A 24,542-nucleotide genomic window follows, 5' to 3' on the forward strand; every position below is an offset into this window, starting at 1 on the left:
GGTAGTTGGATGGGGCACAGGTCCCAGGGGGACAGTCAGGAATGAGAGGAGGGGTTGGATGGGTCAGTGGGGGGCAGTCAGGGGCCGGGAGTCCGGAGACAGTCAGGGAGCGGGGGGCGGGGTGGTGGATAGGGCAGGAGTCCTGGGGGGCCGTCAGGGGACAGGTGGGTTGGATGGGGCAGGAGTCTCGGGGGGGGCCATCAAGGGGCAAGAAGCGGGGGGGGCCAGATGGGGGTGGGGGGCAGGCCACACCTGGCTGTTTGGGGAGGCACAGCCTCCCCTAACCAGCCCTCCATACAATTTCAGAAACCCGATGTGGCCCTCAGGCCAAAAAGTTTACCCGCCCCTGGTTTAGTTGATGCTTTACCATTTTTTTAGCCTGGTTTTAAATATGCTTTTATAATAACAATAATTTTGGACTCTGCTTTCTGTAATAGCTTGAACTTCAATCTTCATTTCTCCCTCACACGCCTCTCTTAGGAGATGCAGGTATTTTTCTCCCTTTTATATAAAAATACTTTAACCAAATAAACCACAAGTTTTGTTTCCCTTTATTAAAGGAAAGCGCTTTATACATACTATACAGAAAGCATTTATAGATAGACTATAGTAATATTTAGTATTTCTATAGTGCTGTGGAAACAAATTACTTAAGATCACAAACACCTACATGACGTAGGTCAGCTATTTTCCCCCAATTTACAGAAACTTAGGCCTAAAGCTCAAATCAGACCTTGAGGTAACTTGACTTCAGGTGAGTTACACCTCACCCAGACCAGGGATGACTTTGGCCCAGAAAAAGGTTAAGCAATTAGCTCAATGATCCTCTCCTGATTCTGTGCTCCAAACAGTAGCCAACATTTCCTCATTTAACTGAGGGAATTAGGATCCTCCTTATTAAAATCACATTGTGTAGCTTTGATATTTGAGTGAAACTCTGGACTCCTCCTGAAGGTCGAAACAGCAGACTGGACTTCTACATAGAGTGCTTCCGCTGACGTGCACCGGCTGAAATTGTGGAAAAGCAGCATCACTTGCCCCATAACCTCAGCCGTGCGGAACACAATGCCATCCACAGCCTCAGAAACAACTCTGACATCATAATCAAAAAGGCTGACAAAGGAGGTGCTGTTGTCATCATGAATAGGTCGGAATATGAACAAGAGGCTGCTCAGCAGCTCTCCAACACCACTTTCTACAAGCCAATACCCTATGATCCCACTGAGAGTTACCAAAAGCAACTACAGCATTTGCTCAAGAAACTTCCTAAAAAAGCACAAGATCAAATCCGCACAGACACACCCCTGGAAGCCCGACCTGGGATATTCTATCTACTACACAAGATCCATAAACCTGGAAATCCTGGGCGTCCCATCATCTCAGGCATTGGCACCCTGACAGCAGGATTGTCTGGCTATGTAGACTCCCTCCTCAGGCCCTACGCTACCAGCACTCCCAGCTACCTTCGAGATACCACTGACTTCCTGAGGAAACTACAATCCATCGGTGATCTTCCTGATAACACCATCCTGGCCACAATGGATGTAGAAGCCCTCTACACCAACATTCCACACAAAGATGGACTACAAGCCGTCAAGAACACTATCCCCGATAATGTCACGGCTAACCTGGTGGCTGAACTTTGTGACTTTGTCCTTACCCATAACTATTTTACATTTGGGGACAATGTATACCTTCAGATCAGCGGCACTGCTACGGGTACCCGCATGGCCCCACAGTATGCCAACATTTTTATGGCTGATTTAGAACAACAACACTTCCTCAGCTCTCGTCCCCTAACGCCCCTACTCTACTTGCGCTATATTGATGACATCTTCATCATCTGGACCCATGGAAAAGAAGCCCTTGAGGAATTCCACCATGATTTCAACAATTTCCATCCCACCATCAACCTCAGCCTGGTCCAGTCCACACATGAGATCCACTTCCTGGACACTACAGTGCTAATAAACAATGGTCACATAAACACCACCCTATACCGGAAACCTACTGACCGCTATTCCTACCTACATGCCTCCAGCTTTCACCCTGACCACACCACACGATCCATCGTCTACAGCCAAGCTCTGCGATACAACCGCATTTGCTCCAACCCCTCAGACAGAGACAAACACCTACAAGATCTCTATCAAGCATTCTTACAACTACAATACCCACCTGCGGAAGTGAAGAAACAGATTGATAGAGCCAGAAGAGTTCCCAGAAGTCACCTACTACAGGACAGGCCTAACAAAGAAAATAACAGAACGCCACTAGCCGTCACCTTCAGCCCCCAACTAAAACCCCTCCAATGCATTATTAAGGATCTACAACCTATCCTGAAGGATGACCCAACACTCTCACAAATCTTGGGAGACAGGCCAGTCCTTGCCTACAGACAACCCCCCAACCTGAAGCGAATACTCACCAACAACCACAGACCACACAACAGAACCACTAACCCAGGAACCTATCCTTGCAACAAAGCCCGTTGCCAACTGTGCCCACATATCTATTCAGGGGACACCATCACAGGGCCTAATAACATCAGCCACACTATCAGAGGCTCGTTCACCTGCACATCCACCAGTGTGATATATGCCATCATGTGCCAGCAATGCCCCTCTGCCATGTACATTGGTCAAACTGGACAGTCTCTACGTAAAAGAATAAATGGACACAAATCAGATGTCAAGAATTATAACATTCATAAACCAGTCGGAGAACACTTCAATCTCTCTGGTCACGCAATCAGAGACATGAAGGTCGCTATCTTACAACAAAAAAACTTCAAATCCAGAGTCCAGCGAGAAACTGCTGAATTGGAATTCATTTGCAAATTGGATACTATTAATTTAGGCTTAAATAGAGACTGGGAGTGGCTAAGTCATTATGCAAGGTAGCCTATTTCCCCTTGTTTTTTCCTAACCGCCCCCCCCCCCCCACGTTCTGGTTAAACTTGGATTTATGCTGGAAGTGGCCCACCTTGATTGTCATGCACATTGTGGGGAGAGTGGTCAGTTTGGATGAGCTATTACCAGCAGGAGAGTGAGTTTGTGTGTGTATGGGGGTGGGGGAGTGAGAAAACCTGTATTTGTGCTGGAAATGGCCCACCTTGATTTTCATGCAGGTTGTAAGGAGAGTGGTCACTTTGGATAGGCTATTACCAGCAGGAGAGTGAGTTTGTGTGTCTGGTTTTTGGAGGGGGGTGAGGGGGTGAGAGAACCTGGATTTCTGCAGGAAATGGCCCACCTTGATTATCATACACATTGTGAAGAGAGTGGTCACTTTGGATGGGCTATTACCAGCAAGAGAGTGAGTTTGTCTGTGGGGGGGCGGAGGGTGAGAAAACCTGGATTTGTGCTGGAAATGGCCCAACTTGATGATCACTTTAGATAAGCTATTACCAGCAGGAGAGTGGGGTGGGAGGAGGTATTGTTTCATGGTGTCTGTGTATATAATGTCTTCTGCAATTTCCACAGTATGCATCCGATGAAGTGAGCTGTAGCTCACGAAAGCTTATGCTCAAATAAATTGGTTAGTCTCTAAGGTGCCACAAGTACTCCTTTTCTTTTTGCGAATACAGACTAACACGGCTGTTACTCTGAAATCTGTCAAATCAGTTAACTTATAATTATGAAAAAAGAAATGGGATTTAACCATTAAACCTGAACAGGATGACTAACTGCATTACTCAGCTCACTTATTTAAAGAATAATTTCTTGATGCTAAGTCTTACTCTGAATCTAACAACTCATCTAATTCTCCTGGTTGGTCAAATAAAATAGGATTCAAGCCTCCTTTTTATGACATAATGGTGCCTGGATATTTATATGGTCAGCATGACTTCCCTGTAGCAACACACAAAACGAATTCATTGCCTCTAGCTGTGCTCACTGTGGTGACTGGTGTGTAATTTGTAAAATGTAGCTTAATAACTTTAGCTGCAAGCGAGTGGAGGTACTTAGTGTATGAAGAGGTCTGGAGTACAAACTTATCATCAAAAGAGAATTTAAAAAAAAAAATTGAACAAGTATTCAATTTTGAATAAGTAATAAACAGGACACCAGTGAGATTATTTGAAGATGGAGTGATACGTTTGCATTTCTGTGCATATGTGAGCAGGCAAAACTAGAATTTAAACAGTCTACAGCGAAAGAAGTTGTAATAAAGTGGTGGCATGAGAAAATGAAGGCATGACTTTGGATTTCAAAAGACATGGATAGCTCGATGGTTAGAAGACATTACTGACATTTATATATTATGATTTTTAATATTAATGACTCAATATTAAAGGTTGCAGAGTCTATGAAACACCTTAGTGACACCGTTACCCTTATCCTCCCCCATTTCTTCCAATTGTTTGTTAAATCCATTTGTTGTATCTTGTTTTACATTAAATTATAAAAATCCTCAACGTAGGATCTTGTGTATTCGTATAGCAACTAGCACAACAGAGTCCTGATTTTGATTGCAGGCACTGAGTGTTACCAGAATACAAATAATTAAGTAGAGGTGATGCAATACTATATCTGAGATGGCAATAGGTAGACTTACTAATCTAGGACACTGGGAAAGAGAAAGTTCAGGGTTCAGGATACCACCAGGATTACAGTTAGTAAAGAAAAACTGGAGGTTTGGGTCAAGGAAGAAGAAATAGGCAAAGAAGCTATTACTTATTTCCTAAATTGTGTGGGAATTTTTAGTGCTTTGACACACCCTAGAAGTCCTCTATTTATTAACAGAGTAAGAATAGCATGGACCACAGCAGAGCAAACTTCTCCATATGGCCATAGCAATTCTGATCCGGATGTACCATCTCTAGAGGTGAGAGGATTATTCAGTCTCCGTGCCCATTCAAGTTTTGGTCTCTGCCAGCTGTGGTATAAATTGCCTTCAAGTAGAAATTGGACTAAGAGCAATCTAATTTCACAAGACAGCTGTGAGAATTTTTAGTCATGAGGGCTGACTGTCTTGGGGCTTGTAAAGTAGAGGTGAAAACTCTGGTCTTGATTCTGAACTCACACCAGTGTAAGTTAGGAGTGACCTCCAAGAAGTCACTAGAGTTAAACCCTGTAACACTGGATGTCATTTCTAGTCCCCTGGTCAATCCAGTTCTCCAGGGAATTGAGGATGGTCAGTTATGCTCATATTTCTCCATATTTATGAAAGATGCTAATAATTTTCTTTTTGGGGATGTTGCCACATTCAGTTAAAAAAAGAGGTTTTAGAACACAGTAGAATAGTTTTGCCTTTTATTTTAAGAGAGAAAAGTTATTGTGATGACATAAGGGACATCCGAACTTTTGAAAGTTTAGTATGGTATTATGCCTGCATTGCCCTAACATTGCCAGCCACTGGCCTGCACTCTGTCTTTCCATGGGATTAACAAGTACTGGTCATACGTAGTATTTGGTAAATATGTAGCTGTCATTCTCAGAAAAATACAGGAAATAGTATGAGAATAATTTTCCAGTTTATGGTCTCATCTCACACCCATGAAAATTCTTCTATAGCTAGGTAATTTTGGATATTTGGGGGTCCAATCCTGTGACGTGCTGAGCACTCTCAACTCCCATTATCTTCAGTGACTCTTCTTAACCTGCGTGTGTATGGCTGAAATATACAGCTCATGTGATTGCCAAAATAAATAAATAAAACATTCTCAGTTCAAGGACTATGTAAATCATGCCACTTATTACTGCAGTTTTCTTTCTATTTTTCTAATTTCTTCTCAGTCTGAGCTTGCATCTCTCTAACAAATATTCAGGCTGGATTTCAGAAGGGCTGCATGTCTAATTGTGAATCATGAGACTCTAGCTTCTAGGTCATTTTGATCCTGCACATTGCAGGGTTCAGATAGTCATCCAAACCAACTAGTTGGGAAACAGATTTCCACTATTTCCTTGGTTTTCAATTATCAGAAATACTCTAAGAACTTCTCACCATATTTCAGTCCTTCAGTCTGCGCAAAATGAGGAAATGGTGGAAAACAAGTGTCATAAAACTCTTCTGAAGGACAAGAAATTGTTAGCTTGCATTTTAGATTTTTTTAAAAAAGCTTAAAACCCTTTCCCTCCTTACTCCCTGCTTTCAAATGTAAATTGCCTGTCCCATGAAATATTTTCTTAATAGACAAAATAGGTAATTGATGATTAGCAGAGTGAGCAGTAGTACTCTCTAATTTTCAGACATGAGAGCTTATACAGATGATAAAGTAAGGACTGTGTATTAATGAAAATCAACAGTGTCACAATGTTGACTCAAACTCAGTTTGTGATCCACTATAACCCTCAAATCCTTTTCAGCAATACTACCACCTAGCCAGTTATTTCCCTTTTGTAGTTGTGCATTTGATTTGTCCTTCCCAAGTGAAGGACTTTGCATTTGTCTTTACTGAATTCAGACCAGTTCTCCAATTCATCAAGGTCATTTTGAATTCTAACCCTGTCCTCCAAAGTGCTTGCAATCCCTCCCAGATTGGTGTCATCTGCAAATTGTGTAAGCATACTCTCCACTTTGTTATTCAGGTCATTAATGAAAGTTAAATAGTACTACATCCACGACTGACCCCTGTGGGACCCCACTAGCTATGACCTCCCAATTTGACAGTGAACCACTGAAAACTACTCTGAGTACCATCTTTCAATTAGTTGTGCACCCACCTTATAGTAATTTTGCTCTAGTCCAGTTGTGTAAATACTTTTCTATAATTTCACATTAGCAATGTAGTATATGATTTCATCTAACACAATGAAAGAGGCTAATTTCAGTGGTTCTCCAACAATTCCATTGTGTGGATCACTTTGTAACAAAGATCGCTTTTATCCACTTCTCTCCCTGCCTTCTTTACAGCTTGGTTCTCTAATGGTTTAATTCTGTAGATCTCTAGAAGAAGCTGGAGGACCACCTGTGGTGCACAGACTGTAGTTCCAGGACCACTATCCTATACAAAGAAAGTCCATTGAACCACAGCAGCAAATATGAATACCAGTACAAAGAGTAAGAAAATGAATTAAGGCCCCGCCCCCGACACATTCTATTTTCTACAGGAGCAGTAACCCCAGATATTCAGCCCAATCCTGCTGAAAAAATCTTTGAAAGCCAGTAAGAAAAGGATCTGAAGTTATTTATATGTACACCTATCTGTGTCTCCTCCTATCATCTTAGAATGCAATTGTATTGAGAAATCACATAAAGGACCCAGTGTACCACAGAACTCAAATGAGCATGTGTTGAAACACTATGATGGAAAGAGATATCCTGGATGACAGAGGTAACGTATTAGTACACTCTAAAATATATCAGATTTACATATTTGATATTTTGCATTAAATTATTTTGTTTTATTTTACTTTTATTTAAAACAAGTGTTTGCAGACTACTCCTCCCCAAGAGATCAAGGGACGGTTAGTCATTACATTGAACAAGCTGGTCTCTTTCTAAAAAGATATTTGTCTTTAGTCTAAGGAGCAGTTTAACATTTATATTTTAGGCTGTTTTGTAATGTGAATAATTAACAGTTCAAGTACCTGAGACAAGACTAGTAAGAGAATAGAGCAGCCTATGGAAGCAAACCACCACATCAGACTGAAAACAAAGGTAAAAAGTTAAGTATTTTGAGAGGCTAAGGAATTATCCCTCCATGTAGTATTAAGCCTTGCTGAGAAAACCACCACAAATCAAACTACGCTTTTATTTTTTTTTTTGGGGGGGGGGGGGGGGCAGTAGTTTTGCCATGATCATTTGGCGGGGGGGGAAAAAAAGCTAGGAAACAAGTCAGACTCAAATGAAAATGTATTTCACTCTTATACATGCTATACACGTCATGCAAGTGAGGTAATCTACAGGTTATACAATGACACCATAATAAAATATAACATCTCAGGTGACATCTGCCAAACACAATATATCAAGCAAAACAAACATGATTCTTTTGTTTTGGTTCTTTTTTTTTTTTAATTTTATTTAGGAAACAACTGTAGGACTAATTTGGAAGACACGATACCATGCTACAGCTTACTGAACAGTCACTAGAAAAGTATTTTGCTGAAATACACCAACATAAAAAGAACTATTGTTATAGGCATGTTTTCTTTATATACTCACACACAGGTTCATTGGCTACTTCAATTTTTAAACAGTTTCTGGCTTTAAAAGCAGAAGAACGTGGCTACAATTGAGACCAAGCTACACTGTAAACTTCTCTACATATAAAAAGTTTCTACTTTTTTGTTAGTCTCCGAACAGAATTGTAGTGACTTTTTTAAAAGATTTGGACAAAAATGTCCTCCAGGCAGCACAGAATACAGCATAAAAGTTACCATAGCTCACCAAAAGAAATAAAAACTAACTAAAATACATTGTATGGCACATAATGTCTACATTTTACATTCTTGATATGAATTTTCCCATATAGATGTTTGTTGAGTACTAAGGAGGCTAATATTGTTATATAGGTGAAAATACTATGTGAGACAGAGTGCCTCACAGACTTAGTATTTCTGTTGCAATATCTGTCTATTGTTTTACCACTTATTATATTTTTTGTTGAGTCTGTAGGAAGACACAAAATAGTTATCTACATGAATGAAAGCCTGCTGGTATTAATAATTGATCTCAAACAGTTAACGCAACATTTATCTGAATCCCATGACATACTTGCTTAGAACTACTGCAGTTATGTAATACATATTAGAGAACTGTAATGGGTATTATGCCTACATTGCCTACAAGTGTTATATCAAGGGAGTTTTAAAGACTTCAGCAAGAGTCAACCCAAGGCTTTATTAGTATTAACCAACTGCTTTGTCACTATTAACTTAAAAAAAAAAAAAAAAGACAAAATAGTCATGTGTGATGCATTGTAGCAGGGGGATAAATTAACCCTCCACAGTCTGTAAGGAGGATCCTTTGATTCCAGCAGTTGAATAATTATTTGTTTTCATGCTTCCTCAGTTCTAGTTTTGCAATTATACACCTGCAAAAAAGAGTTGCTGAGAACTCGTCAATATTTTTCCCCATTTAAAAAAATAGGCACAGAGCTAAAGTACAGTACATTATTTAATTTCAATGCACTGTGGGTAAACCTCAGAGTATTTACAAGAAAATTACATCAAGTACTTGTATGATAAAACTAAAGGAAGAATGATTTTAAAATAAAACGCACAGGGTAAAAATCACAGTGAAGTATTCAGATGAAATTTAAATAAAAAAAAAAGTAGTAAGAACTTTATTAGTAGATGAAGCCCAAATTATAAAGAACAATGAATCTTCCCTGAAACCAATCAAGGCTATATATTCCTGGCATCTACCAAGAACAGCCAGTTATTCAACATACCACTTGGGAAGACAAAGTTATATTCAGCTCTGATTATGTGAAATCCAGTGTTCAAAGACCGCAGAAGCTCTTTCTGATGACAAGCTCGTATTTTACTGCCAGCAGCATGACAGGACGTATATCCTCCACAAATACTTCCTCTGTCAATTAAAAACACACCCAAACAGTTTATATAAGTAAAATGGCTCCAATTTTTATAATGGAGAACTGATTCTCTTGCAATAAAGTACAATGCTACAATTAACATTAAGACTATCGTTATATCATACTGTATTTCACTTAGCTTGCAGACTTTCCAGGAAAAGGACTGTTACTTAACTGTCTGTATGATGCTGCGTACATCTGCTGCACTGAACCATAATAAATGGCAATCACTACCACATTCCACTTTGCTGCGTACTTAACTGGTCCTGCTTTTAACTGTTCTCTCTTTGTTATTAAATTGATATGAGATATAATTAAGGACTATCATAACTAATAGGGAAGGGTGCATAGTTCTTTAATGAAAAGAACACACATCTATATTTTTCATTATACCCTTAGTTTATCATTAAAATGTTTAACTTAAACAGGTAACTTCAATTGCTTTAATGTAACTAGTTGATTTGGGTACCAGAGCAGATTAACAAAAAGTCTTAATCATTTTATTAAGTACTGACTACTGTCTGTATAATTCAGAAATAAAGACACTGTCCACTGCCAGACACAGAATTTACATCTATAGTTCCGAACTATACAATGAGTTCCTGCACTGCCAGCATAGAAGCAATCTGGATTCCACTTTCTTTCTGCTCCTAGCTGGACATGTGCTAGCTCCCCACTCCTCCTGGCTGTGGTTAGAAACCAGGAGCAGGGTGAGGTAGGGCATGACAGGGGTTCCCAACAAGGATGAAGTGGGGCCAGTAAAAACTTATTATAGGAAAGCATAGTGGTGTGACCCATCTTTCCAACAGCCAAACAAGCTTCCCCCTTCCTTCAGGCTGCCCTCCTTACCTATTTATTATCTATAGAGTACCAAGAATGTGCAAGGCGCTTTACAGACTAGTATGAAGACAAAACACCTATACCAAGAAAGTTATAATCCAAGTAGTCACTGAAAGGAAATTGCAGGAAGATGAATGGGCAAACTCAAAGAGCAAGGTGAGCAAACACTGAGGATGAGACATATCTTGTAAGTTCCACACTTTTCCGATTATCTTTATGTGGGGTTTATTTTCCTTTGTTCTGTTTTTACATCTTTTCCTTTCACATTTTTGTACTTTTATTGAGGATTCTCATTCATCTGACTAGCTAACAATTAAACTGCAGAGAGCTCTAGAGTTAATCGGCCTTTTGGAACAGGTTGTGTCATAAGAAGACCTTGACAGTAGAGAGGGTGGATGTATGACAAAATGAGTAAGGACAGAGGCTCCAAGCATACAGTTGGAGGCTATATGAAAAGAAGCACAGGCACAAGATTAGGAGGGAGCACAACATGAAGCGAACAGTTAGCTGTCCTGCTTGGGCACAGCACAGGGAGCAAGAAGAGATGATGAAAGGAAAGATGAGTGGAAAGGTACAAGGGAGTGAAGTTGTGCAAGTCCTTGAAGGATACGAAAAGGAGTTTGAATTTGATACAGGTGGCTAACAAGTTACTCTAAAACCTAGGAAAATGCTCATTCCCCAAAATGTTCAACACCTGGAGATTAATCAGTATTCCAAGGGTTCACAAGGTTTCTCTTGTGTCACTTTATCTAAAAAAATGGAGCAGAAGTGTTCAGAGAAAGGAACACTTATGTGATTGGGGAATTCTATCCTAGTAGATTTCAGGAAGACTAGGATTATTTGGTTTGAAAGGGGAAGAGTAAGTAGTATGATAGGGGTATAAAAAAGAATAAAAATGTAGAGAAAGCTGAACATTTATTCATATTTACCCTTTCCCATAATACAAGAATAAGAGGAAATTAGAAGAGAATTTATAACTGATAACAGTAAATGCTTTTTATGTTACATTTAATTAATCTGTGAAACTCTTGGCTGCAGGGTATTCTGGCAAAAAGCTTAGCACATTTCAGAAAAGGATTAGATTATTGTTTTAAAAGAGGAGTAAGAATAGCATCTGCAAGTATACTAGCTAGGGTAAAGTTACAAGAACCATCACTTCTCATACCTTAGGGCTTAAGCTGGTAAACATCTTGGGTCAAGAGGAGTTACAGTTAAGATCTGGAGAGTTCTGCTTTGTTATACATAGGAGCATTCTGAGGGTTTATACCTTGCGCTGAGTGACACTGTTTAGCGCACTCTAAAACAGGATTCAGGACTAAGTGGACCATTCATCTTTTCCACTATGCCAAATCTTACATTTCTAATTAGTCTACTCACAGAAGATTATGCCAAATTTAAATGTCCAGGAGCCTAACTCTCAACATATGCTGCTCGTACTACCAGATTAACCTAAAACGTGTGCTATCTACACTCCCAACAACTTGTCATGTTTTAGATATTTCTCACAATTTTATACCTTCATCTGTACAAGAGAGTCGTGTGGTTGTCAACAGATGGAGTTAAGTGTATTCTCCTGCCCAGGACTGTTAAATCCATCAATCAAGTTTTTGTTACAATCATCCATGCTAATGTTTTCACTGGATATCTTGGAGTAAGTGGCCTGTCCTGTGAAATCCAAGAGATCTTCAAGAGCCTTGGCATTACTTGTTCCATTTTGGTCCATAGAAACACCGGGAATGAGTTCATTCATGGGTGAAAATTCTGGGATAGATATAAGTTCTTCTTTTGAAACAGGACTGTATGAAAGACAGAAAGGAAAAAGCAGAATAAAAGTCTTGTAAGCTCTTAGTGTTCATGAAAAGGTTTACGACAGCCCTGAAAGCTATTCTATTTATCGTCAGAACAGGTACAACATGCCATGGCCCAACTCATACCCAGAGGGGCCAACTTACAGAGGAGAGAAAGTAATTCTGTCTTCATACTCCTTAAACGTTGGCCTTGGTGGTGGCTGTGTGGTATCGACACAGTCCAGTAGGAACTGGACTGAGATTACAAGCTCATTTCAGAGAGGCTGGATTCCAACTGGTGACCCAGAGGTTAAAAAGGCTGAATATTCCACTCTCTGCACCATCAGATTCCTTATATTTACCATTTCTAATTGCATCTTAGTAATTCTGGGCCTGATTCTGCAAAGGTTTACACACATACTTAACTTCATGAACAGCAAGTAGGCCCATTGCCTTCAATGCATACATTTCAGATAAGCTTGTGGATAAATCTTTGCAGGATCGTGGTCCCAGACTGAAATCTGTACTGCGCAAAATTAACAAAGATATATTTGACGATGTGAAAATTGTGAAACCACGTGACATTTAAAAAGCTAACTTTTACAGAACAAACTAAATACAGTACAACAAGGGAATTGAAATTCTAAGGTTGCTGGAAACTATAATTCTGAATTCCTTTACTTTAGTAAAATCTCATATTTAATATTGCATTAATGTAATAATCAATGGGTCAAATTTCACCATATTGCAACTCTAATTACTTCAATAGTTATGCAATGGATCCATTTGTTATGATGTTAGGTTCATTTAATTTTCAGTTTTTTCATGTTGTGTCTGAAGATTATACCAAGAAAAATCTTTTATTAAAATTGCATTTGAAATGTCCCCATACCCTTTTGACTATTTGATAGAGAAACAGGAGGAAATAAGTGAAGATTGTAGACATCTGTATATCAACATTTGGCATAGATATAGAATATATTTATAACCTTAAATATAGTGTTCATTCCCCATTAACATTATAACTAAAAATTAAATGAACCTAACATTGTAACAAATGGATCCATTGCATAATTACTGAAGTAATCAGAGTTGCATCAGGGCTTAATTTGGCCCACTGATTAAAACAACCTAGATTAATGCAATATTAAATATGAGATTTTACTAAAATCAAGGAATTCAGGACTATGGCTCCAAGCAATCTTAAAATTTCAATTCCCTTGTTGCACACACTGTACAATAGGAGTCTTTCACTCACGATCCTGTAATGGTTGTTTACTTGCTTACTTCATACTGTTTACTTGTTGCCAAATATTTGTTATATTAACATGAATTAAAAGATTTAAGATTAAAATAATTGAAAATGTGTATGTTGAAATTCTAACCTGCAGCATTATTTGTACAACACAATGACTTATATGCCACTGCTTTATAGTTCTGGTACAAAACAAAATCTGATATTTGAATACCCATTTTCACAGCAATACAGCATGTGAACTCTATGGACAATCCAAAATGTTTGGGCATGTTTGTGTGCACTTGGCAAGTGAGAACAATGGAAAAGCTTAATTATTTTGCAGGATATGAGAGTGAGATAAGAGATTGTAATTATCCTTAGATCTGAAAGTGCATTTACTTCTTGAGAACATACTACTAGTCAGAACATACAAAGAGTAGTTACACAGGAGTCCATATTTGGGGTTGGGCTGTGCAGAGAGATAGACAGATTAACAAATGAAATGAGAGAACTGCATATATTTTGGTGGGTTGGTTTTGGTTTTCTGAACAGTTACTTAAAAGTTATGTGTTTCATGTGACGTGTACCTCACATCCATAGACTGAACCTCATCTGTTGAATCATCCATGCTGTTAGATTTCCCATCAATGGCATCCAGCTGAATAAGTCCCGTAACTGACTTAAGTCCATTAGAAAATATATCTTGAGAAAGTGTTTCAGCAGCTGCACATCCTAAGCCTTTACTCTCCTGGCAGGCTGTCAGTCCATTGATTTCTATAAAAGAACATCATTAGGAAATATGACAGTAGCAGTGTTTATATTTAAAAATCCCCAAATTATTTGAGTCATAAAAATTAGAGATGAAAGTGACCCATCATATTATCTTGTCAATCACCCTGCTATTGTAGGACAATTTGAAAAAGAAACAAGATAATATATTATCTTTTACAACATGCACAGAGAAGCCGTAGAGAAGGGGAAAAAATGCAGAAAAGTGACACTTCACTATTTACACATTTTTCATTTATCATTCTTTAATATATATATGTGTGCTGTTATCAAACCAAATTAAATGCAAAAGGGACTGTATTTTAAAAAAATGTTGAAAAAGCATGTCAAACTTGGCTGTAGGGGAGAATATTTCTAGAGAATCTACAGAACAGGAATGTAGATTACAATGAACAAACAGAAATCTGCAGGTTAGAATAACTTTTATATAAATGCTATCTGGGACATGCTGTGGAGTAGAATATTACCCCTCAGGATAGCTGTCTCCTGCTTCTACATTTACCATGCTTTGGTAAGCAAAAGATGTTCTATTTTCTTATGTTTAACATATTTACACAAATGTATTTGTTCCTTTTCTGAAAGAAAACACAGCATCTATGACAATACAGCACTATCTGAGGTTATGGATTTTTGTTTTCAAGTTAACAACACTGCATATCAGTCGAAACAAAAATGAAGGGCTTTTACCTGTTTGACTGAGAACAAGAGTTTTTGGTTGCTTTTCCACAGTCAAAGTGGATGGTATCTCCAGTTTTGGCTCGTCCTTCTGTAACCAAATAATGTTTTACCTACATTAGATGCAAGGTTCCAAGATTCAAGGAATTGACTGGACTCAGAACCTTTAAAAAACTCTGCTTGTTAACAAACAATTGTTCCTAAAATGTTTTTCCTCAATTACATTCAAGCACATAGCAAAAACTACAAAACACAGAATTTGATCTTTAGGCTGCATCTATCATAGAAGTATTCCCTACACTGCCAGAGTAGTTACTCTGAGAGTACACACGGCCTTGTGAAATTATCTTCAGTTCCCTCTTTGAGATAAAGAAGCACAAGGTGTGTAAGGAAGACATAAAGGGAAAAGCAGAGGCTCAAGTGATGGTGGTAGGGGAGTGGACGGGATAGGACAGTGCCAGAAGGGGGTCAGAAAGTTGACTGAGATGGATGGGGAATTCCTGCATGGCCAGGAGAATGGGGGTTGAAGAAAGACAAGATGCAAGGGATGTAGTTTAAATCAGGCCACAATTTTAACAACTCATTTTGGAAATACCTGGCAAGGATTGTATGGTGCTGGTCATTCTTTCCTTAATAATTCCCACCGATCTGTGAGGGCTGCCAACAGCCCTCTGGACTTCCTGCCTGGCCCCAGCTCATTGCTGGGTCCTCACTGCCCTTCTCTCCTATGAAGGTTAAGAAGGAGTGGGGATACAAGGTTGTCTCCCTGCTATACCAGAAGGTAGGAGCCCCAATTCCCCAGGAGATGCCCTTCCCATACATCCACTTCCAACTGGTACATCAGGGAACCGGATCCTCCATGCAATGAGTAACTCCACTAGATACCTACTAAGCTCCGACAACTTGAACCTTTCCTCCTGACCTTCCCTACCAGGTCCCTGAGCTTCAAAAAAACCCAACTCCGTCTCAGCCACTCTGGCCATGAGAGAAACTCCTTCCCAGTCCCCGCAAAAAGCAGCTGGTGTAATGTCCACCACAGACAATAAAACCCAGTCTTACTATGATCCATGGGTGAGAGCTGCTGTTCCTGGGAAAGAAATATAAATACATGGGCTGTCAAGTGATTAAAAAAATGAATTGTGATGAATCGCACTGTTAAACAATAATAGAATACCATTTATATAAATATTTTTGGATGTTTTCCACATTTTCAAATATATTGATTTCAGTTACAACACAGAATACAAACTGTACAGTTCTCACTTTCTATTTATTTTTTATTATAAATATTTGCACTGTAAAAATAAAAACTTGTATTTTTCAATTCACTTAACAAGTACTGTAGTGCAATCTCTTTATCGTGAAAGAGCAACTTACAAATATAGATTTTTTTTGTTACATGACTGCGCTCAAAAACAAAACAATGTAAAACTTCAGAACCTACAAGTCCACTCAGTCCTACTTCTTTTTCAGCCAATCGCTCAGGCAAACAAGTTTGTTTACATTTGCAGAAAATAATGCTGCCCGCTTCTTGTTTACAATGTCATCTGAAACTGAGCACTGGTGTTCGCATGGCACTGTTGTAGCCAGCATTGCAAGATATTTACGTGCCAGATGCGCTAAAGATTCATATGCCCCTTCATGCTTCAACTGTCACTCCAGAGGACATGAGTCCATGCTGACGATGGGTTCTGCTCATCATCCAATTCAATCATCCAATCCAAAGCAATGCAGACCAATGCATGTTCATTTTCATCATCTGAGTCAGATGCCAACAGCAGAAGGTTGATTTTCTTTTTTGGTGGTTTGGGTTCCGTAGTTTCCGCATCGGAGTGTTGCTCTTTTAAGACTTCTGAAGGCATGCTCCACACCTCGTCTCTCTCAGATTTTAGAAGGCACTTCAGATTCTTAAACCTTGGGTCAAGTGCTGTAGCTATCCTTAGAAATCTTTAAGGATTTCTCTGGTACCTTCCCTGCGTTTTGTCAAATCTGCAGTGAAAGTGTTCTTAAAATGAAGAACATGCTGGGTCATCATCCGAGACTGCTATAACATGAAATATATGGCAGAATGCAGGTAAAACACAAAGCAGGAGACATACAATTCTCCCCCAAGGAGTTTAGTCACAAATTTAATTAATGCATTTTTTTTTAACAAGTGTCATCAAATTGGAAGCATGTCCTCTTGAATGGTGGCCAAAGCATGAAGGGGCATACGCAAGTTTAGCACCTCTAGTATGCAAATACCTTGCAATGCAAGCTACAAAAGTGCCATGCGAATGCCTGTTCTCACTTTCCAGTGACACTGTAAATAAGAAGAGGGCAGCATTTTCTCCAGTAAATGTAAATAAACTTGTTTCTCTTAGCGATTGGCTGAACAAGAAGCAGGCCTGAGCGGACTTGTAGGCTATAAAGTTTTACATTGTTTTGTTTTTGAGTAGTTATGTAACTAAAAAAATCTACATTTGTAAGTTGCACTTTCACGGTAAAGAGATTGCACTATGGCACTTGTATCAGATGAATTGAAAAATAAGATTTCTTTTATCATTTTTACAGTGCAAATATTTGTAATAAAAATAATACAAAGTGAACACTGTACACTTTGTATTCTGTGTTGTAACTGAAATCAATATATTTGAAAACGTAGAAAAACATTCAAAATATTTATTAAATTTCAGTTGGTATTCTATTGTTTACCAGTGTGATTAAAACGGTGATTAATTTTTTAAATCGCTATTAATTTATTGAGTTAATTGCATGAGTTAACTGTAATTAATCGACAGCCCTAATAAATACCTTTGTGACACAAAGGCCCACGGGTGGTTCACTACTCTGTCAGCAACTCGTCAGACCTGACATACTCACTACACCTCACACACTGTTGTCATGTTATATACCCAAAAAGTGGCATGCAATATATCATTTGAAAACTAGTAACTCACTGATCATTAATATTTTTGCATGATGTATGCATGGAGTGTGTACAAAAAGTTATGGATATGTGCTGGAATTATGTTCTCAAAAATGTGTTTGGCAAGCAATGCATAAGCACAGAGTGCTGTAGGCAGAAGAATGTGCATTTGTTTGTCTGACCCACCTGGTCATCAGGCAGAGACAATGAAGGCACATTTACATAAAAGATTTAAAAAGGCCACCAACCTAGCATATGGGGGAGACTGCCCCTGGAGGGATCTGAACTTCAAATGGCAGGTAACAGAATCAACTGACTGTACACAATATTACTGTATTAGCAAAGTGTACAGAGGAAGTTCTTTTCTGAACGCTGATGACACGCTGGTGATTAATATCATTGTGAAATGTATGTATTAACACTCTGTGAGAAAATATGGACACTTAAGGACATTATGCTTTAAAGTCTGTAACCAAAAGCAGGGAAAAACAGGCTTCTCCCAGACAGGTGAGAAGTCGGCTATCTATCTGTCTCCAATGACATTAAGCGAGGTGTGACCAAAAATAATGGAAGCACCATTTTACATACAAATCAGCAGGGGGATGGGAAGTCCACAGGAAGGGAAGAACAGCATGACGTAATCCTGGGTCTGGGGACAAAAGAGTGAGTTTGGGAAGATAATATAAAGCAAGAGGAAGAAGCCATCATGGCATCCATCATTAGGCAGACACAAGGGGCCAGAGCTCTTGCAAGCTGACAAAGACAGGTCCTTTAACCAAGGGGGTTGAAGTTTCTGGGAACTGAATACAAGTGAGAAACCTGCTTCTGCAAAGATCTGTCACCCAGGAAGACAAAGGAAACCAGCACCTTGTACTTCTGTGGAAGGTCCTGACTGAGAGAAAGTCAGGCATGGCTGGAAAGAAAAAGATTGGTAAGAAATCTACCTCAAACAAAGGCTGTAGCTTGTTGAGTTAAGTCTTAGCCACTAGAAAGTGTATTTTTACTTTTGTCTGTAACCCTTTCTGTCTTTATTCCTTCTACTTGCTCTCACTTAACCTATGCCCTTTTGTTAATACCCTTGTTTTATTTTTACAAAAAAAACCCCAACTCCTCCTCAGTGGTATGCTTGAAGGGAAGGGTGTATTTACCCCAGTTAAGGTAAAAAGCTCTAATCGGCTTTTGTCTCTTTGAATGAGCAGACGAACTATACTATTTCTCTGAGTGTTCCAGAAGAAGGCAGGACACTTCAGGGCAGACAGTTTTGGAGAAATTTGGGACTGGGGGTGTGTTAGGGTCACTTGGCTAGCAGTAACCAAGGCTGCTAGAGACCAGTGTGTGGCTGTGGTGAAACAAGCAGGCAGTTGGAGTCAGTTGCTGAACCAGGGCTGCTTACCACATAGATACTCAGGACATGCTTGCAGGCACACAGGGTAACTGGGCAGATCGTGCACAACCCCTTACTGGTCAGGGATTGCACTCAAAAACCTCCTCCCTCCCCAAGGCGCCCATGGATTAGTGGCCCACCTGTGCCATTTCCAGTCCTCCCCTGGCTCAGATGAGGTCCCCCTTCTGCCCCCTCAACGCAAAGGAGGGAAACCCTTAAAGGAGTCATGACTCCCGTTTGTTCCTCCCCTCATATGCCTAATATCTGGTAGCTTTTAGAGAAATGTGGAAGGGAGAGAGGATTTTTCTGGTTTTGTCTTTTTAAAGAAAACTAGAGCCTCCTAAGCCAAATAAAGAAACAGCTTCCCTAAAAGAACATTTTATGAAGTAAAAGTCTGAAGCGAGAGTCCAATACTTTACCTCTGTCCATTAAGTGCTGGTGCATCATCAGGCACCTCTGCTGTTAATCCTGCCCCGTGATCAGAATTAACATGGAGGAGCACAAGAGCTCTATGACCGATTAACTGATCATCATCAAAATGGAGGAGGTTCATTGCATAGGCAAAAGTCACGAAGATACCAATTCTCAGCACTACAGTTCTGAACAATATATACGGCTCACCCCCTCCACTGCCTCAGAGAGTAGTACTGACCTCACGGTGCTGCCACGACTATAGTGGCTCTTAATTCTAAAATGTATTGAAAGAATAAGAATAGAGCATTTCTAGTCAAAGCATTTATTCTGCAGGGAGCAACCCTACAGTGCTCCTCCTCTGCAACCCACACGGGAAATATCTGGGGAGCGGGGTGGGGGGGGGGGGCGGGCACTCTGTTCCATACCTTTACTTCTGGTGTTTCACTCTTTCTTGTTCTCTTCATTATTTCATCTATTCGCTAGAAAGCAATGTAAATCAATCACATCAGAAGGTTACAAGGCAGACATGCTATGTAGCTGGGATAGAGGACTCATGGGATTGGTAATGGGTAGCAGGAAAGGTTGATTTAACTCTGGTGTCACAAACTTATCTCTGCCCTCACTAGAAAGGAAAAAGATGACAGAAGGTATATCTACACTGCAATAAAAGACCTGCAGCATGGTTGTGGCTGGCCTGGGTTAGCTGAATTGGATTTACATGGCTAAAAATGGCAGTGCCGGTGTTTGAGCTCAGGCAGGACCCCAGGCTCTAGGACCCCAAAATGGGGGGTGAGTCTCAGAGGATGAGCTCCAGCCAGAAGGCATACACTGCAATTTCTGGCCCAGCAGCCCAAGTCCCTGCGAACCCAAGTCAATTCATCCAGGTTCTAAGACTCGGTGCTGTGGGATTTTTATTGCAGTGTAGATGTACCCAGAGAAGAAGAGAAGGGACCTCTCTATGCAATCACAATTCCAACAAACTGAATTTCTCACCAGGTGCAAATTAGTAGATAAAAAATAAATAAAAAGGTTTGTGATTATGAGCTCCCTGTGCCCAGTTCCTGAATGAAAAGTTTGTCAGCTGAATACTAATTGCTCAAGTGTCTAACTACTGCTTCTTCAGACCACAAAGTCAGCAGTAGTCCTCTAGTATTGCAATCCATTTGCTATTTAAAATGAAACACTATTATATAGTTGTACCAATTTTGTTTATTTTGGGGGCAGGGGAGAACAAAACATGTAAAGTTACTCCTGTCAGAAATGTGTCAGATACAGCTGTAAAATCCATTTTTTCTTCTTGTTAATTCATCAAATGCATTATGTCTTTGCCCAGAGAGTTATATACTTAAAGTAAACTATTTTAGATTTAAAGACATCACTTCTAGTTCTTGTGTTCCAATGTACAAGTGGTTGACCCTACTAAAGTTAAACCCCTCCACCCTCCAAGACTAATAATTTGGAATGAAACTGGAAGAAAACACACAAAAGGGAAGGCTTTTATAACACCTTTCCAGGCATCTCTTAACTAAGCTAAAGACAAAGATTTCTACAAATCTGGGGGAAATTCTGTCCGGCCACCCACAGGCATGCAGTGTGACTACGCACTACGTGGATGCTTTGCAGGGTGTGGATATGGAGTTACATAGAACCACCAGCCATTTCCTTACATGAGGGAAACAGCTGCAGTAGTGGACATACAGTGGCTCTGCTGTTGCTCCTCCATCCCCTCAGAGTAGAGTGGGAGGAGAATGCTTTTTCCAACTGGATAACATACTCTTTCTTTCTGCAGAGTACAAATCCACTTTCTCAATTAAAAACTGCATATTTATTTAACGCAAACACACCCCTATTACTGTTTTTAACTTTCTGTGGCTTATAAATTTGAGTGGTAACCACCGCTCCGCTTGTATGTTATACCCTCTTCTCCTACCCTGTCTTGTCCATTTATACCCATTCTCCTACCCTTTGTCTTGTAAGCTCCTCAGGGCAGGAAGAGTCCAATACTTTGTTTATACAGTGCCTAGAACAATTGGGCCCCATTCTCTGTGGACCCCTAGGCACCGCCATAACATTTATGAATTAAAAATAATAATAATAATAAAAAAACTAATAAATTTGCTACAAACTCTGAAGTACATGTTTCTCCAGGTTGAAAACTAGTTAATATGGATTAGGTTTAAAAAAAACCAACAACCCGTGAACTCTGCCTACTCAACTGAATGTTTGTTTTAGATATTTTGGGGTAGGTTTCTGGATTTATGTATTTAAAATAACAAAGGTACTAGTTCTTTTAAATTGGAGATGAACATCTACCTTCTTTCTCTCCAGTCTTTCTTGCTCAATCTGCTGCATGATTTGTTCCCTTTCCAGCCGCATGTGTTCAGCTGCCTCTCGGGCCTTTGCTTCAGCTTCTTCTCTCTAATTAAAATGTGTAAGTTAAGGTAGAGCCATTATTTATTTTAGACAAATTATCAGATTCTATAAAATCTTGCATAGCCTGCCAGGTATGTATTATTGGCATATCTCCATCAGCAAGCATCTTACAAAAGAGGAAGAGGAAGAGTTTTCAGTTTCATTAGACTGCATGTTCCATTTTAAAAGGAATCACTGAAGAAATTTCTAGATTACATTTTATCTTCACTACAGTGTCCCTCTGCTTTCCGCCTGATCTGAGAAGCAATGGACTCTAAGCTATTAAGTGCCCTTCAATAACTTTTCCACACTAGCAGCTTTTTATAACGTTCATAAATAAAGATGGGGCCCCAATTTTCTGAAATGATGAGCACACCAAGTTTCCAGTGATTCAACTGGAGTTGCTGTTCTCAGAACATCTGAAAATCAGGCCCATTGCCTGTAGGCAGATTGTATTTTAGATTTCTGCTCCTTTAACAGGAGTTCTTGCAAGAGGTATCTTGTACCTGTTTTTCAAGCTTGGCCTGCAGTTCTTTTTCTTGCTTTTCCTTTAGCATTTTTTCTTCCTCAGCTCTCCTTCTGGCATCCTCTTCTGCTTTTCTTCTAGCCTCTTCCTCTTCACATCTTCTTTCCTCCTCTCTCTTACGAGCTTCTTCTTCTAGGCGAATTCTCTCTTCTTCTGCCTTTCTTTTCAGCTCCTCTCTCTCTAGCCTTCAAAAACACAGCAGCACATTTAAAAATGCAGCACATGTTGCACTTTGTTTAACACAGAACTCAAAGGCGCACAGAATGCATACACTGTATGTACAGAATGCAATTTGGCTGCGAATATATGCTTCTACATACATTTGTATGGAATGGGCTCTGACACAATGGAGGGACTGGCCACAACTCCATAGTTCAAGTTGCAACCAAGCTTCCATTCTAAGCCTTATTTTCACCCCATCTAATGTTTTGCAGGGATAACATTTCCCTTTGAACACTGATGTGACTAAAGTGGGACAGAACAAGAAATGTGTTTGTAATTTCAACTACAATATGTAGAACTAACATTTTTCAAGCTCTGAGTAGTTAAAAAGGACCCTTATTCCCACTTTTGCCTTATGATAGCCTCACCTCACTCCAGTCCACCTGAGGAATACAGTTATTTTTGAACATACAAATGCCTTCTCTTGGTGAAAATAGTGAGAGACAGCCCCAGAAGGAAGGGAAAGCACATACTGACAATGCCTCCTTCATAAGCTTTCTAAGCTGTGTATTTGCGATGCTGAGGGTCTGACAGGTCCCATTTTGGGATCAGGAAAGAATTTTTCCCATTGGGCCAAACTGACTGAGGCCCAGTGGTTCAATCTTTTCACCCTCCTCACAGCATCATGGAGTTAGATTAGAAGAAATAGGATTTGGAATTTTAATATTAGTAATTTATAGGAACGGTTAGTTTGTCACAATTTTCAGCTGGTGTCCAGTGTGGTGAAAGGCTAAAAGAGCCAGCTTCCTGAGGTAAGAGAGACCTGGGATTTTGCTGGTGGCTGGTGATTTTGCATCTCTGGGAAAAGGGAAGATCTGAAATCTTTCCAGACCAAACCTTCAGTATCATCTAATCCCCTTGGGGGGAGAGGGTGAGCGATTCAGAAGTGGGCTATGTCGTAGGGGTAGTCTGAGCAGGTTCTCTCCCCAGCTATTGATTATATGATGTGAGACCTGCAACTGCTGAGTTAAATGTGTGGTATGATGGGTGGGACACACACAATGCCCTTCCCCAGTGTTAAGTCAATAAAGTTGTGACCTGCTGCTTAAATCCATCCCTGTTTCTGTTTTAATTCACTTGTGTGTCCTGCTCAATTCATGAGTGCATGTGTCCAGAAACAATACCTCATGACACGGAGAGCTAAGGGGGTCAGGAGTACAGAAACTCATGTCTATTAGCTCCACAGAGCACTTGGACTAGGGGTAAAACTCCTAGCTTTTGAATTGCTTAAAGTTTTGTACTTTTACAAGTAAACTGGCTTAAAAAAAATCAACCAAGTTTAGTGCCTCAGCACTTCAAATTTTACATGTATAAAGTTTGATGCACTTAACAGGAGAGATTGCACACTACGTTGCATCTGTACACATAAAACCTTAAGGAGGTCAGTATAGTTGGAAGCTAACCCTTCCATACAGTGCTAAGCCTCTCATGGTCCTTGGGCTACATGGCTGTCCTTGGAGCTCTCTCTCCCCGGTGCAATTTTAGCCAGGCAGCCTAGGGACCACAGGGTGCTTAACAGCTCAGTAAGGAAGCAGGAGGTAGGAGTGGACTGCATGGTAGTTGATCTGTAAATAAAACAATCAATTCAGGCTAGAATGAGCTGAGAGCACTGCAGTATATTCATACTCCCTTAGCCACAGGAAAAGAGAGGTGAGGGAAAGGATCTAGTACTACACTGTGATATGGGACAGGGACTCCTATCAGTTGTGAAGGAGCAATGACAAGCTCTGAATTAAATTCCATTCAGTCCTCCAGGGCCAGAAGGATAGACGCTTTAGATGTGTGGGAGGGTAAAGTGGGGAAAGAGTGAGAAGCCTCCGGCCTTCTACAGGGATAAAAACACACGTTTCTATTGCACTCGATA

The 24,542-nt window shown here is 39.9% G+C and overlaps 1 protein-coding gene across 5 annotated transcripts in view; it reads right to left on the reverse strand.

The window, feature by feature from the left end:
* Positions 1 to 7,779: 7,779 nt before the first annotated feature.
* The window catches only part of LOC141996124 (eukaryotic translation initiation factor 1A, Y-chromosomal), a 158,905-nt gene continuing 142,142 nt past the window's right edge, over positions 7,780 to 24,542 (reverse strand). For all 5 annotated transcript variants that reach the window (XM_074967951.1, XM_074967942.1, XM_074967931.1 and 2 more), the window contains 7 exons: positions 22,437 to 22,641; positions 21,832 to 21,936; positions 19,944 to 19,997; positions 14,825 to 14,903; positions 13,936 to 14,122; positions 11,841 to 12,120; positions 7,780 to 9,480 (listed from right to left, as the gene is read on the reverse strand). In XM_074967951.1, the coding sequence (XP_074824052.1) occupies positions 11,871 to 12,120; positions 13,936 to 14,122; positions 14,825 to 14,903; positions 19,944 to 19,997; positions 21,832 to 21,936; positions 22,437 to 22,641 (880 nt within the window). In that variant the 3' untranslated portion in view covers positions 7,780 to 9,480; positions 11,841 to 11,870. The remainder of the gene's footprint in view (positions 9,481 to 11,840; positions 12,121 to 13,935; positions 14,123 to 14,824; positions 14,904 to 19,943; positions 19,998 to 21,831; positions 21,937 to 22,436; positions 22,642 to 24,542) is intronic.

Source organism: Natator depressus, chromosome 1, assembly GCF_965152275.1.
Source record: "Natator depressus isolate rNatDep1 chromosome 1, rNatDep2.hap1, whole genome shotgun sequence".
In the NCBI taxonomy this organism is placed as follows: domain Eukaryota; kingdom Metazoa; phylum Chordata; order Testudines; family Cheloniidae; genus Natator; species Natator depressus.